This window comes from Rhinolophus ferrumequinum, chromosome 22 (assembly GCF_004115265.2).
Source record: "Rhinolophus ferrumequinum isolate MPI-CBG mRhiFer1 chromosome 22, mRhiFer1_v1.p, whole genome shotgun sequence".
Lineage (NCBI taxonomy): Eukaryota > Metazoa > Chordata > Mammalia > Chiroptera > Rhinolophidae > Rhinolophus > Rhinolophus ferrumequinum.
Genome location: NC_046305.1, coordinates 53,141,713 through 53,155,432, shown reverse-complemented (window position 1 = coordinate 53,155,432; position 13,720 = coordinate 53,141,713). Strand labels below are relative to the sequence as shown.

At 51.5% G+C, this 13,720-nt stretch overlaps 1 protein-coding gene across 4 annotated transcripts in view; it reads left to right on the top strand.

Annotated features, from left to right (window-relative positions):
• The window catches only part of ADAR (adenosine deaminase RNA specific), a 36,687-nt gene that overhangs the window by 20,206 nt on the left and 2,761 nt on the right, over nucleotides 1–13,720 (top strand). For all 4 annotated transcript variants that reach the window (XM_033092618.1, XM_033092617.1, XM_033092619.1 and 1 more), the window contains exons 3-14: nucleotides 420–603; nucleotides 1,124–1,272; nucleotides 1,818–1,962; nucleotides 2,073–2,263; nucleotides 8,700–8,847; nucleotides 9,184–9,355; nucleotides 9,631–9,724; nucleotides 10,354–10,476; nucleotides 10,725–10,858; nucleotides 12,458–12,640; nucleotides 13,133–13,245; nucleotides 13,587–13,714. In XM_033092618.1, coding sequence (XP_032948509.1) covers nucleotides 420–603; nucleotides 1,124–1,272; nucleotides 1,818–1,962; nucleotides 2,073–2,263; nucleotides 8,700–8,847; nucleotides 9,184–9,355; nucleotides 9,631–9,724; nucleotides 10,354–10,476; nucleotides 10,725–10,858; nucleotides 12,458–12,640; nucleotides 13,133–13,245; nucleotides 13,587–13,714 — 1,764 coding nt within the window. The remainder of the gene's footprint in view (nucleotides 1–419; nucleotides 604–1,123; nucleotides 1,273–1,817; nucleotides 1,963–2,072; nucleotides 2,264–8,699; nucleotides 8,848–9,183; nucleotides 9,356–9,630; nucleotides 9,725–10,353; nucleotides 10,477–10,724; nucleotides 10,859–12,457; nucleotides 12,641–13,132; nucleotides 13,246–13,586; nucleotides 13,715–13,720) is intronic.

Sequence of the window (13,720 nt, the reverse complement as noted above, 5' to 3'; positions counted from 1 at the left end):
GGGAGACTGCTCTGTAAGAAGCCTTTGCTTTGGGTCCTGCCCTCGGGTGGCCCGTCTGCCACAGCTGCTCTAGGATGAAGGCTTCCTGCTTGCCAACAAGATGGAAATGGAGGTTTTAGCTCATCCATCTCGATTCATTGCCGAGGGATAGAGGGTTTCCCCTGAGGTGCATGTGTGTCACATGTGGCCATGTTTGCTCTAATGAGCTGTGGGGGAGAGAGGCACTGGCTGCTGTGTTTCCAAAAAGTAGAGACAGGCTGAGCCTCCAAAGGGACTGGAGTCCCTTGGCCTCCCCTCCATGTCCTCCACAAGTCAGACAGCCCCTTAGCGTGGCAGGCATTCCAGGGTGAAGAGCTCTTTGGAGAGGGCAGAAAGGAGGCTTAGACTAGTGTTCACACATCTAATCACTTTCCATCAAGATTTAAATTCCAAGTTGTCATCAGTGGCCGAGAGTTTCCCCCAGCGGAAGCTGGCAGCAAGAAAGTGGCCAAGCAGGACGCAGCTATGAAAGCCATGACGATTCTGCTTGAGGAGGCGAAGGCGAAGGACAGTGGAAGACCAGAAGAGCCGTACTACTGTTCCATAGAGAAGGGATCGGAGAAGGTAGGCGTTCTGCTCTTGGGGACGGTGTGGCTTACTTCGCTTTTCGGTGAAGGATCAGGATTTTAACGATGTTGAAAAGCAATGTTGAAGCAATTCGACATCGAAGCAGTGCCGGCCTTAGAACTGATTCTGTATCTCAGAGTCACCTGCCTCCTTCCTCCACCCCCCAGCCCACCCTGCCCCCTCACTCCCAGCTCCCCTTCTTGCCACACCCCCCCACCTCCTCCACCGACTAGCACTACAGCATTTCAGAGTTGAAAGAGATGTTACAGATAATCAAGTCCAGTCTCCTCTCTTGGCAGATAAGAGACCCAGAACGTTTAAATAACTCACCCTTTCCTGCCATGCTTAGGAAGTCCCCACAGCCCTCCATCTTTGAGCCGCCAGCCTCTAAGGTGTAGTTGACCCCCCCCAAAAAAAAACAAACCTCCCATCCCCATTCCCTCTGCTCTGATGGACTAGCCAGTGTTTTCTCAGTTGTTTGTGTGTTTTTTTCCCCCTTGTCTCTCCTTTTCTCCAGACTGCAGAGTCCCAGCTCACCATCCCTTCAGCAACTTCCTTCTTCTCTGGGAAGAACCCCGTCACTACGTTGCTTGAGTGTGTGCAGAAGTTGGGGAGCTCCTGTGAATTCCGCCTCCTGTCCAGAGAAGGCCCCGCCCACGACCCCAAGTACATGTCTTGTGTCACGTATCTCGGCTGAGGTTTTCTCAAAACAGAGAGACATACATTTCCTCCTTGCCTCCTCAGAGATGGCAGATTATTTCACAGAGCAGTCACTCCTGTTTCCACTCCGGCAGGTGGGGGGCTGGTGGGCGTGGTTGCTGCTTGCAGAGCAGAGATTCTGGGACTAGGAATTCAAAGGGCGAAGCAGGGTCCCAGCGCTAGGGAGAAACATGGCTAGAGGTTACCGGTGGTGGGACAAAGCTGTTCAAGACCTGGGTGGACCCGAGAAGCTCTGCTCTGAGGCTCTACAGATGTCCATGTCCAAGAGAAGGGCTCCTGCAGGACGTGAAACTAGGTCGATGCTTAAGTGCCGAGTCGGGGGCAGGAGGAGGGAACAGGCACCAGCCCCTCGAGGCACAGGTGACTGCATGGGCCAAGGCACAGAGTGGTGTGTGCGAGGAAATGCCAAGTCGTGAAGGATGGCAGTGTGACAAAGGCTAGGTACCTCTCTTCAGTCAAAACCGTCCCACCCTCCTTTCCTCTCCTGTCAGGTTCCAGTACTGTGTTGCCATGGGAGCCCACACGTTCCCCACGGCGAGTGCCCCCAGCAAGAAAGCGGCCAAGCAGATGGCTGCGGAGGAAGCGATGAAGGCCCTGCACGGGGAGGCGACCAACGCCACAGCTTCCGAGAACCAGGTGCGGCCACTTCCGGCCCAGAATGCACGGGGGGTGGAGGGCTGCCCAGGAGCCCCTGGGAGCTGCCTGAAGTGTTTCGGTCCCTCTCAGTGTGGCTCATTCCCCTCCAGCTCGGAAGTGCCAACACGGAATCGTTGGATAACCTGGAATCTGTGATGCCCACCAAGGTCAGGAGGATTGGCGAGCTCGTGCGCTACCTGAACACCAACCCCGTGGGTGGCCTGTTGGAGTACGCCCGCTCCCACGGCTTTGCAGCCGAGTTCAAGCTGGTGGACCAGTCCGGACCGCCCCACGAGCCCAAGTGAGTGTTTCCGGTCCTGGCTGCAGCCGGTCACAGGGCGGGGACAGCCTGGGACGCAGGAGAGGGAGGACACGCGTTAGCGGTGGAGGATGGGGGGGCGGAGCCAGTGGGGGAACGCAGTCCAGCGCCTCCCGCTCCGGGGCCTCCTGGAAGACGGCCCAGCAGCCACTCCTCCAGGGAGCAGGACCCTTTAAAAATTTTTTTAGCTAATTTTACTTTTTAAAGGACTACTTTATATACATAGAAAATCATTCAAGCCGATTTAAAAAGCATGCAATGAAATGTCTCCTCTCTGTGTCAGACTTCTGGTTTCCCTCCCCAGATCCATACACTATTACCAGTTTCTGGAATCCTTCTAGAAATTTCCATGCGTATATTAGCACATTTTCCTTTCTTTCTGGTTTTAAAATTATTTAACCAACTTCCAATGACATCTAGGTTGGTTTTGGTCTCACTACTTAAAACAGAACTGCAGTCAATATCCTCGTTCTGTCCGTCTGTGTTTACATGTGCAAACTTGTCTGTAGTATAAATTTTCAGGAGTGAAATTTCTGGGCCATGGGTCATGTACATTTTTTTAAAGCTTTTTTTTTAGTAAGTAATAGACTATCCAAAATAAAAAATACTCAAAAATAAAAAATGTAAAAAGCTCATTCTCACCTATTCTCCGTTTGGCCCAGCCTCCCCCCCCCAACACACACACACACTGACGTAATAATTTTATATTATTATATATTCTTTCATAGTATTCTTATGTAAATACAAGCAGGTATATTTCCCTTTTGTTACACAGAAGTACATATATACATGATCTCCAGCTTGCTTTTTGCTAACAGTGGAGAGTTATTATGGTGGAGAGTTTCCACATTACTCTATATTCTTTGTATATAGCTACAAAGTATAGTGTTCTCATGTAACAGGATTGTTGTGATTGATGGAACCAGCCCCTGTTAATGAATACTTGGATTGTTTACAAACTCTTGCTGTCGTGAACAATGCTGCAATGAATAACATGTTTATATGCATTTGAAAGTTTGGTAAGTGTTGCCAAACTTTCCTCCAACGAGACTGTACCAGTCTGTGTTTCCACCAACAATACATGAGACTGGCTTTTCGCCTACACCAGGACTAAGTGTGGTATTATCAACATTTTATCTTTGCCATTCTACAATGTGAAAAATGGTGTCTCAGCGCAGTGCAAAGAGTAGTCTGTGTTTGGATATTTATTATTATAATTTACCGTATTAATAGATGAAAGGAGAAAAACCACACGATTATCTCCAGAGATTCCCAAAGGGGCATTTAGTAAAAATCAACATCCATTCAGTTTAAAAAAAAAAAAAGGCAATCTCTTCATAGAATGGAAATGATCGGATGCCTCTTCTGCATGACAAAAATACATGTCTGAAGTTAAAAGCCAGCAGTGTACCTAATGTTGAACCTGGAACCGCTCCCACTAGCGTCGGGAAGAAGATGTGGAAGCCAGTGTCATAGTTATTTACCCTTATTCTGGAGTTGCGAGCTACTGCGGTCGTTAGAGTGAGAAGTGTGAAGAGAGGAAAGTTGTCATTACTTGTGGACGGTATGATTGTATACCTGGAATATTCATGAGAAAACTGAAGAGATATTAGAGACGAGGGAGAACTGAGGAGAGCAGGGGATTACAAAATAATGCAGCAGAATGAAGGGCTTTTCTGCAGACAGCAAGAAGCAATTAGCAAATGTATCTGAAAATACCTGTTTGCAACAGCCACTAAAAGATAAACGACCGAGGCTCGCTCCTAATAGGAAGTGTGTGGGCTCTGCCTTAAGTAACTGCTGCTGGGGGTATAAGGAAGACTTGATTACACAGGAAAAAAGACTGTTATTAGATGGAAACATTTTAGGATCACGCTGTGCCCAGGTTCATCTTTACCTTTTATGTGATCCCGGTAAATACACCAGCAGAATTTGTTTATTTACTTTAGAACTAGAAAATTTGATTCTAAACGTTCCTATGAAAACGAAACATGCAAGGACAGGAAAATCCGAAAGAGTAATAAGGCCCTGGCCGATGTTACAGTGGTGTTGTGTTGGGACAGAGTGGAGCACCTGAAAGTAGACAGAAACATAAATAGGAATTGTGTACATTAGAAAAATGAGGCTTCAACTCCGTGGGGAGACGATGGTCATTCGGTAACCGTGTTGAAACTACTAACTGTCCATCTAAAAAGAAAAACAGCTGGGGTGTCTGTCTCCTTCTCGACACCTAAATTCCACTGGATCCAGGACTTAGATATAAACAAGTGAAATCATACGAACCCTCGATGAAAAGTAGGGATTTTTTTAAAAGAGCTTGGGGGTGGCAAAAGCCTTTCCAATCAAGACATGAAGTCGTAAAGGCAAAAGACCGAAAGGTGACTATAAGGAAAATTGGTGTCTAGTAAAAGGACCACCTGAGGAAAAACCCTTTGTGGCACACAACAGCCAAAGGCTCATTTCTTTAATATACCAGGGGTTCTTTTCAGATCTCATAGAAAAATAGGCAAAGTATATGAACTATAGGTTCACAGAAAAATAATTATTAATAGATGAGAAGGTGCTCAAGCGCGTTTTGTAAGTTCAGTTTACACTTGGGCAAGGTACTTACACAACAGTGATGTAATTTACCATCCACATTACAGCCAAGGTAGGCACAGTGGCTTGGACCTGGCAGCACCACCCTTAGGAATTCACACACATACTATGCATGACATCAGTACAGAGATTTCCATTGCAGCACGGTTTCTAATAGCACAAGACCTGAAATGGTCTAAGGTTCCATCACTTGCTGACTAGTTAAGTAAGCCATGGCACATCCACACGTGGGAATACTATACAGCCATGAAAAGGACCAAGGCACCTCTCTGTGGAATTACTAGTGAATCTTCCAAGTGAAAGGGCCAGGTGTAAAGTGAGGAGGGATATAAGTAGTGTGCTTATATATGCACGGAATCGTTTCCAGAAAGATTACCAATCCTGGTAACAGTGTTTGCTTCTGGGAAAGAAGGAACACTGACTTCTCACTATATACTCTTAACTATTTGAATTTTTTTATGTGTGTGGTATCCAGTGCTTTGGTTTCTAAACATCATTAAGGAGAAAAGCTCATCAAAGTGAATGTTACATATTTTAAAGTTGTCTTCGTAGTAAATGATGTGATTCATCTCTTCACGTTTATATGTGGTTTATATTTCCTTTTCTGTGAACTACCTGTTCTTGCCCATTTTTCTTTTGGCTTGTTACTCCTTATTGATATGTAAGAGCATTTACTATAATAAAAAACAGCTTAGAACCGTCAACCTCGAGGGGCCAGAAAAGGCCCTCTTACCTGCCCGTGGCGGGCTGCCCTCAGCACGAGGGACAAGTGGGACCCCCGCCTTTGGGCAAAGCTGCCTGGGAGAGGGGAGGCGACGTCTCTGCCAGCGGCTCCTTCCTAATCTTCGTTCTCTGTAAGCACTGCCTGTCCTGCCCTGAACCTCATCGTTCATGTGCTAGGTTCAGTCCATTTCCTCTTTCTCTTCCCATAAAATCGTCTATAAAATCCTTTCTAGGACTTCAAGTCACTCATTCGTTCAGAACTTAAGAGCTCACTGAACTAGACTGAAGTTAGGACAATGTGCGGCCCCAGAATGCGCTGCTCACTCGTGACCAGGCCCGTGTCAAGATGTGCTGTGATGGGGGCAGATGCGATGTGCTGCTGGGACCGTGGAAGGCTCCCTGGGGAGGGGAGTCACTAATTTAGAAGCCGTCTTTACTGGCCGTCCAGTGCGGTGACACACATGACTTCCTTCTGGCCGTGAGTGGTGCCGGGCTCTCTTGTTGTTCCTTTGTCTCTGCTCTTCTTGAAAACGTTAACTCGTTTTATGACTTTTAATACTGACTCCGCTGGACTTTTAATGCTTTTAATGCTGGACTCCGCTAAGTTCATCTCTGTAGCCCCGACCTTTTCAGAGCTCCAGACTCCTCTATCCGGCTGCCTCCTGGTCGCTTCCTCTTGGATGGACATCTCTAATATGACGTGTCCAAAGCAGAAATCTTGGCTTTTGCTCCCTGAACCTCTTCAGCCCTGGGTCTTTCCCATGTCGGAAAATGACACCACTGTCCACCCTTAAGTTCTGTTTCTTATACCTGCAATTTCTGTGCCAGATCCCTTCCTCCTCTTTCCCCCTCCAGTGGCTACGCCCCCGTCTTCTGCCACCTCACCCTGGCAGCAGTACCCTCATCTCCCTGCTTTCTTTATTCGTCTGGCAAATGTTTATGGAGTACATTCCATGTGTTAGTGCAAGAGGCAGAAGTCTGTCAGTGACCACACAGGTGTAAGACCTCACATTTGATATGTGTGACAAAGCACTCAAGTTGCACGGTGCAGTGAGAGTCTGTACAGCGTGACAACTTGGAAAGGAGAGCATGCTTCCCTGAGAAGTGACGAGGCTTGAGACAGAAAGGCAACTACCTGTGGTGCTTGCGCTTGGTGCTGAGGGAGGGGGCGGGGCGGCCTCAAGGCCAGTGAAGGAGCAGAGTGACGGTGGCCCGCAGCCTTGGAGGCCTGTGACGCTCTGACCACAGAAGCAGCAGAAAGCCATTGGTGGTTTCACGTAAGAGACCACCGCTTGCCCCCGCCCCCCTTTTGCCCTCTCCCCAGCATTTTTCCTGCTGTATTTTTGTACTAAATTTTCTTTCGTACTCTCAGACCTTTGCCTCTTCAAATTTCCACTAAAACCCCCTTCCTTACTCTGAACTGGTGACCATAATTCACACTTCATGGAGAAAATAGTAATAAGCGTGTGTCACATACCATATCTTGCTGTCAGCAAATCCACCTCCCGACCTGCATCCTGCTTCTGTCTGCATCTTACATGGGAAGCATCCTTCCTCCGTCCCGCGCCTCGGTCAGGCGCTGTCGGGTCAGTCCCCTCAGCCTGCACACAGCCAGGCCCATTTCAGAAGCCTTCCCTTAACCCACCTCTCCCTCTAGATAGCACCTCGTCTGCTCGCCTCACAGCCAAACCTCTCGGAAGAATGACTTATACTCACTGTCTTTACTGTCTTCACTCATTCCTGATGAGCTTCTGTCTCCAGCATCCCACTGAAAAGGCGAACCTCTAGCCATACGTGGTCACTGTGCACTGGGAGGGTGGCTGGCGTGCTGAGGACTGACTTATTCTCTGTACTGAGTGTTAAAGAGCCTCATGTGGCCGCCATGCTGACAGTGCACCGAAGGACTCCACCTGCATAATTCACAAACTTCGTCATGTGTATATATGTTCAAACACATGGAACAGTCGTGGAATGCTCCAGGACCCTCGGGCAGGGGGCCTGCATGGCTTGTCCCCTCTCCCCACCACGTCTTCCCTGCCACTGTCCTTCTCCCTCCCTGACCTTGAGCCCACTGCCCGGCACGCACCTGCTGGCATCAGCAGGGAGAGGAGCGGAGGCGCAGTGAGAAGCTGGGTGTGGGCGCCCGTGAACGTGGACTCCTGTTGCTGCCGGGCGCCTGCGTCTTGTCACCAGAGCTTTGTCATGTGCAGCGAGATTAGCCATCGCCGGGTCCCCAGCCAGCGCATTAGGGTCTGATGGAAAGCTACGATTCTTGAAACCGTGTCTGCTGGATGCCCCAGCCGTTTTGCTCCATCCTACTCTTTCTTCCCTGTGTGTGTGGCGATCCCTGCCAGGGAAGGGGGGACCCCAGGACCCCCGGTGCACCCGCCCACCTCCCTGCTCTGCGGGTACATCAGACAGCAAAGCTCCCCTCCTCCACAGCACGTCAAGGCTTCCAGGAATCAAATAAATAACTCCTCATAAAAGTTTGGTTCCCTGGTCTAGGGCAGACCTTGACATTCTGGCCTCTCCAGTTAAGACCTCTGGGGCTAATCAGGAAATGAATGAGGAAATGGAATCAAATAACTGAAAAAATCAGGCAGAATTAAAAGACAGTGGTTCAAGTGGGGAGTGATTCCCGTCTCATTTCTGCTTAAGAAAGTCCACATCCAGTGTTACTGTTTCCTTAAACCCTCTCTCACACTTGCTAAACTCCCGTTATAATAAGGATAGGTGTATCTAGTCAGAATTTAAAAACATGATTTTATCATCCTCAGTTTTACAGCCACCTTCAAGTTACGGCAAGTGATACTGGTTTTCCATTTACAGGAGTGACGTGACGTGACGTTCCCTTTCTAAATTTATTTACATTTTAGAAGAGTCAATTTAGAGGAATATATTACGTAAGTCATAGTCCAAGCTGCTGCCTGGATCCCGTGGCGATCACACTGCGATTCCTGCGTGCCCAGAGTCTGGGAGCTGCTGTCCCAGAAACAGCTGTGCGGTGATGGGGCCCGTGTGTCGGCAGGACCAGCTCTGCCCTGGAACAGCCGTCAAGGTCAGGACCTTGCCTTTACCTCCTGTTTCTCATCCCAAGGTTCGTGTACCAAGCAAAAGTCGGGGGTCGCTGGTTCCCAGCCGTCTGCGCGCACAGCAAGAAGCAAGGCAAGCAGGACGCGGCGGACGCCGCCCTCCGTGTGCTCATTGGGGAGGACGAGAAGGCCGAGCGCATGGGTTTCACAGAGGTAACCCCAGGGCCAGGGGCCAGTCTCAGAAGAACTATGGTCCTCCTCTCCGGGTCCCCAGAAGCACAGCCAAAGGCAGTTAAGACGTCTCCTTTTGTGCTACCTTTTTTGGGGGTTCAGCTAACTCCTTTCTGGGTGGAGTGAGCTTTTAAGTGGCTGTCATTCAGTTATTCCTGGGCTTTCACGTTAGCCTTCCTCCCATGTGGAGCTGGGACGCCAGGTGTGAGCGGGGGGAAGACGGCCCACCACCGCAGAGCGCGGTCTCCCGCCCACGCTGAGACCTGGTGGCTGCAGCCCGGAGGCCCTGTGGCCCTGACAGGCCTCCTGTCTCCACAGCTCCCTCTCACCGGCAGCACCTTCCACGACCAGATCGCCATGCTGAGTCACCGGTGCTTCAACACGCTCACCAACAGTTTCCAGCCCTCCTTGCTAGGCCGCAAGATCTTGGCTGCCATCATCATGAAGAAAGACTCCGAAGACCTGGGGGTTGTGGTCAGCTTGGGGACAGGTCAGTGGGCCTCTCCACCCACCATGGTGCCCGGAAGCCCGTGGGGGCGAGTTTAAGGCAGGAGAAAAGAGTCTTAGGTTGTCATTTAGTTCAGTGAGTTCCGAGTGGGGAGTGAATTCTCATGTCCTAGGGAAGGGAGTGTGGGAGTCAGGGATCAGGGGTCAGGGTCTGCTACCGGGAGGCCGTTTCTGCCTTCAAGCCATGAGAACAAACAGCCCCTACCCTCTTCGTCGTCACCTTTGGGTGTCTTCACACGTGCTTTTGATGCTGTCCAGGGAACCGCTGTGTGAAAGGGGACTCTCTGAGCCTGAAGGGCGAGACCGTCAACGACTGCCATGCAGAGATCGTGTCCCGCAGAGGCTTCATCAGGTGAGGGACACCTGTGGCTCTGCGCCCCCCGCGCCCCATGGGCAGAGCAGCCCTGAGACCTGAGCTCTGCCCCCCCTGTGGCAGGGCAGCCCCGCAGCCACAGCCTGTGCTTTGCCCATCTCTCTGAGCCTGTGACCCAAGCTGCGTCCGCTTGTCAGCCTGACATTGGGAGCTCTCCCTTTTCCTGCCAACTCTGCCGCACACCCTTTTTTAAAAGGACAATGACCTCTTGGTCCTTAGGGACTAGAAAGCCTTTCACCTCCACTTGAGGACCTAGAAACAACCCCATGGCCAGCCTTCTCCTCCAGTTCACCTCTTCTGTAACCAATGGAGAGATTCGGGGAAAAGCCATAGCCTCCCCTGGTCCAGAAATCCGTTTGCTCTGCCCTGGAACAACCCCTATAGCCACCAGAGCCAGGAGCTCTTGGCAGAAATGAAACTGATCCAAACGGCTAACTGCGCTTGAGCAAATCTGAGGTTCCCCCTTGGAGAAGTTCCCCCACCTTTTCAGACTGAGGAACCGAGAAAGGCTGCAGCATTAAGGCTCTTCCGTACTTGAGGTCAGATTGCAGAAGCAACTGCTCTCCCCAGAATCCCACCGTCTTCTTGAGCGGACTCTCTTCTTGTAGGTTTCTCTACAGCGAGTTAATGAAGTACAACCCCCAGACGGCGAAGGACAGTATATTCGAGCCTGCTAAGGGGGGACAGAAGCTCCAGATAAAGAAGACCGTGTCGTTCCATCTCTATATCAGGTCGGTATGGCCTCTGTGGCCACTGCGCCGCCCTGCCCGGCTCCCGGGAGTCCTGGTCCCTAAGCCATAGTCGACTCGCCGGACCTCGCTCGCTCCACTCTGCACGTGTCTGGTGTGGAGTGGCTCTCCTGTACACACCTGCCCGCCCCATCACCCACGGCGGGCAGAAACAGCCCTTGCTGCCGCCGCACCGCCGGTCCTTGAGCCCCGGGAACTGGCGAGTTTTAATAGAGTCCCCTGCTTTGCAGCACGGCCCCGTGTGGGGACGGCGCCCTCTTTGACAAGTCCTGCAGCGACCGTGCCGTGGAGAGCACAGACTCCCGCCACTACCCCGTCTTTGAGAACCCCAAACAAGGCAAGCTCCGCACCAAGGTGGAGAATGGTGAGTGACACGGCCTCTGCCGTCCCCCCAGAACTCTGCCAAGCCCAGACTCATCACGGGACAAGGGCCCGGCTGCCGGGGTTTGGCCGTCAGCTGCTGGGATGCGAGGGTCTTGTTGACAGGGAGAGGGAGGGAGGAAAGGTCGAGCATGATGGGAATTCCAGCTTGCGTTGGGGAGCCACAGAACTCTCCAGATCACCGTACCGTCCGGAGCTCACAGGAGGGAGCTGGCTGGAAATCACAATTTGGGAGTCGTCCTCCTATCGGCCGTGGGAATTCAGGGGGTCACCTTGGGAGGGTGGAGCAAATGCAAAGAAAGTGATGTGGAGCCCAGCCCCGAGGAGATGATGGGGCCGCCAAGTGCCTGGTTCCCCTGCTGCCCAGTTGGCTGCTGGCTCGAGGTCTCGGGGGCTGGCTGCTTCTCCCCACCGTCCTCCATGTCTCTTCCTGTGTCCTCATGCCGACTCCTGTTCCCTTCAGGCCATTCTGGTCATTAGAGTGACCCACAAACATGAACCCCATCCTGTCACTTCCCTTCTCAAAACCCTGAAGTGAACACAGAGCTACCATATGGTCCAGCAACTTACTCCTCGGTCTTTCTCTCCAAGAGAAATGAAAGCATGTCTTCACAAACACGTGGGCACAAACGTTCATTGCAGTGTTATTCATAATAGCAAAAAGTGGAAACAACCCAAATCCATCCGCTGATGACTAGATACACGAGATGAGATGTGTCCATACAAGAGAGTATAATTTGGCCACACAAAGGATTGGAATACCGGTACCCACTGCGACGTGGCTGGACCTTGAAAACCTAGGTGATGGAAGCCAGACACAAAAGATCCCATAGTGTATGATCCCATTTATAGGAAATGTCCAGAAAGGCAAATCCAGAGACAGAAAGCAGATTGGCGCTTGCCTAGGGGGTGGGTGGAAATGGGGCGTGCCTGCTAGTAGGGCGTGGGATTCTTTTTGGGGGTGATGAAATGTTCTAAAAGTGATTGGGATGAAAGTTGCCCACCTCCGTGAATATACTAAAAATCACTGAACTATATGCTTTAAATGGGTGAATTATCTCTCGGTAAAGCTGTTCAGAAAAAAAACACAAAGCCCCGCCCCATATGGTTTCCCACTGCACTTCACACAGAAGCAAGCCGGGCCTCAGTCAGCTCCCCGAACAACCAAAGCCCTCGGGCCTCAGCTTTCGCTGTTCGGCATCCAAAACACTTTCTCAGCTGTTCCTTCTCGTCCTTCGTGTCTCAGCTCCCCTGATAATTCTGTGCCCCCGCTGTCCTCCCGCGTAGCCCCCTGAAAGCCGTCAGAGCAGTCACCACTTAGAACCCTCAACATGTGCGTGGGTTTACTGTTTTGTGTCTGTTCCGTTCCCTTTCTATCCTCACACCCCCATACACCTCCTAGGAGGATAGGCCCTTACTTGGTTTGCTCACCATGATTGCCCAGCACATAGTAGGTGCTGTGAAATATATGAAGAACAAAGGAGTGGGCAGCCCCTGGCCCACGGCGAAGTATAAATACAAAGCACGCCAAGGGAGTGCTGTGTCCGGGCCCCCGTGGGTCTGACCCACATCTCGCACACAGGGGAAGGTACCATCCCAGTGGAGTCCAGTGACATTGTGCCAACGTGGGACGGCATCCGGCTTGGGGAGAGACTCCGAACCATGTCCTGTAGTGACAAAATCCTGCGCTGGAACGTGCTCGGCCTGCAGGGGGCCCTGTTGACCCACTTCCTGCAGCCCGTGTACCTCAAATCCGTTACTCTGGGTAAGGGACCTGTCTTGGGAGCTGGAACCAGCCTGTCATTGTAGGACCCAGATCTCAGCAAACTGCCTGCTTCATTGCCAGGTGGCGGGGGACTGTCTCCCCTTTTCACAGTGTGTTTGAGTCGCTAGTCAGTGATGGATGCTGCGGTGGGGAGATTGGTTTCGCAGCAAGCCCAAGTGAGGACATGCCGGCAAGTCTCTTCTAGACAGTGGACAGAAACAGCAGCCTAAGGCCGCAGTGTCGTCTTTCCCTGGTGTCCACAGCTCTTGGCCTTGCCTGGAACCTGATACCTTGTATCTGTTTGATGACCTTGCGTGTTTGATGACCTCAAGTGTGTCCTGGGTGCTTCCCAGCAGTGCTGCTGCTGTCTTGACCGCTCTGTTTTGTGCCCTCAGACCCCCCCCCCCGCCAGCACCACCCCCACCACCAGATCCTCAGCTTCTAGGCAGCATTTGGTGCAAACAGGCGTGCGCATTTCTTTTTCATGCCCAGGTTACCTTTTCAGCCAAGGGCATCTGACCCGTGCCATTTGCTGTCGTGTGACAAGAGATGGGAGTGCATTTGAGGATGGACTACGACACCCCTTTATTGTCAACCACCCCAAGGTGCTTCCACCCCATCCATTTTTTCCTTGACAGTTTTCTCCTTTTCAAGCAATTCTGTCCACAGAGCAAAAACGTAGAGTGGGTGGGGGGCGGGGCTTAGTTGGGACCCCCAGAAGTTACCCTTTCCGCCTTTAGAATGCCCACGGCTTTCCTCCCTTTGGTCTGGAATTAATTTGAGTCGAGGTGGGCGTGGTACGTGTGGCGTCTTGGCCAAGCAGAGTCCGACATAAGGGGCAGGTCGTGCCCGCACTCCTTTCCCCCCCGCGCGCCTCGAGGGCCTGCTCCACGACCTCTTTCCTAAGAGGTTTCCATCTTCCTCCCGGTGTTCCTGGGACTCCTAGGTTGGCCGAGTCAGCGTATACGATTCCAAAAGGCAGTCCGGAAAGACGAAGGAGACGAGCGTCAACTGGTGTCTGGCTGACGGCTACGACCTGGAGATCCTGGATGGGACCCGGGGTACCGTGGACGGGTAAGG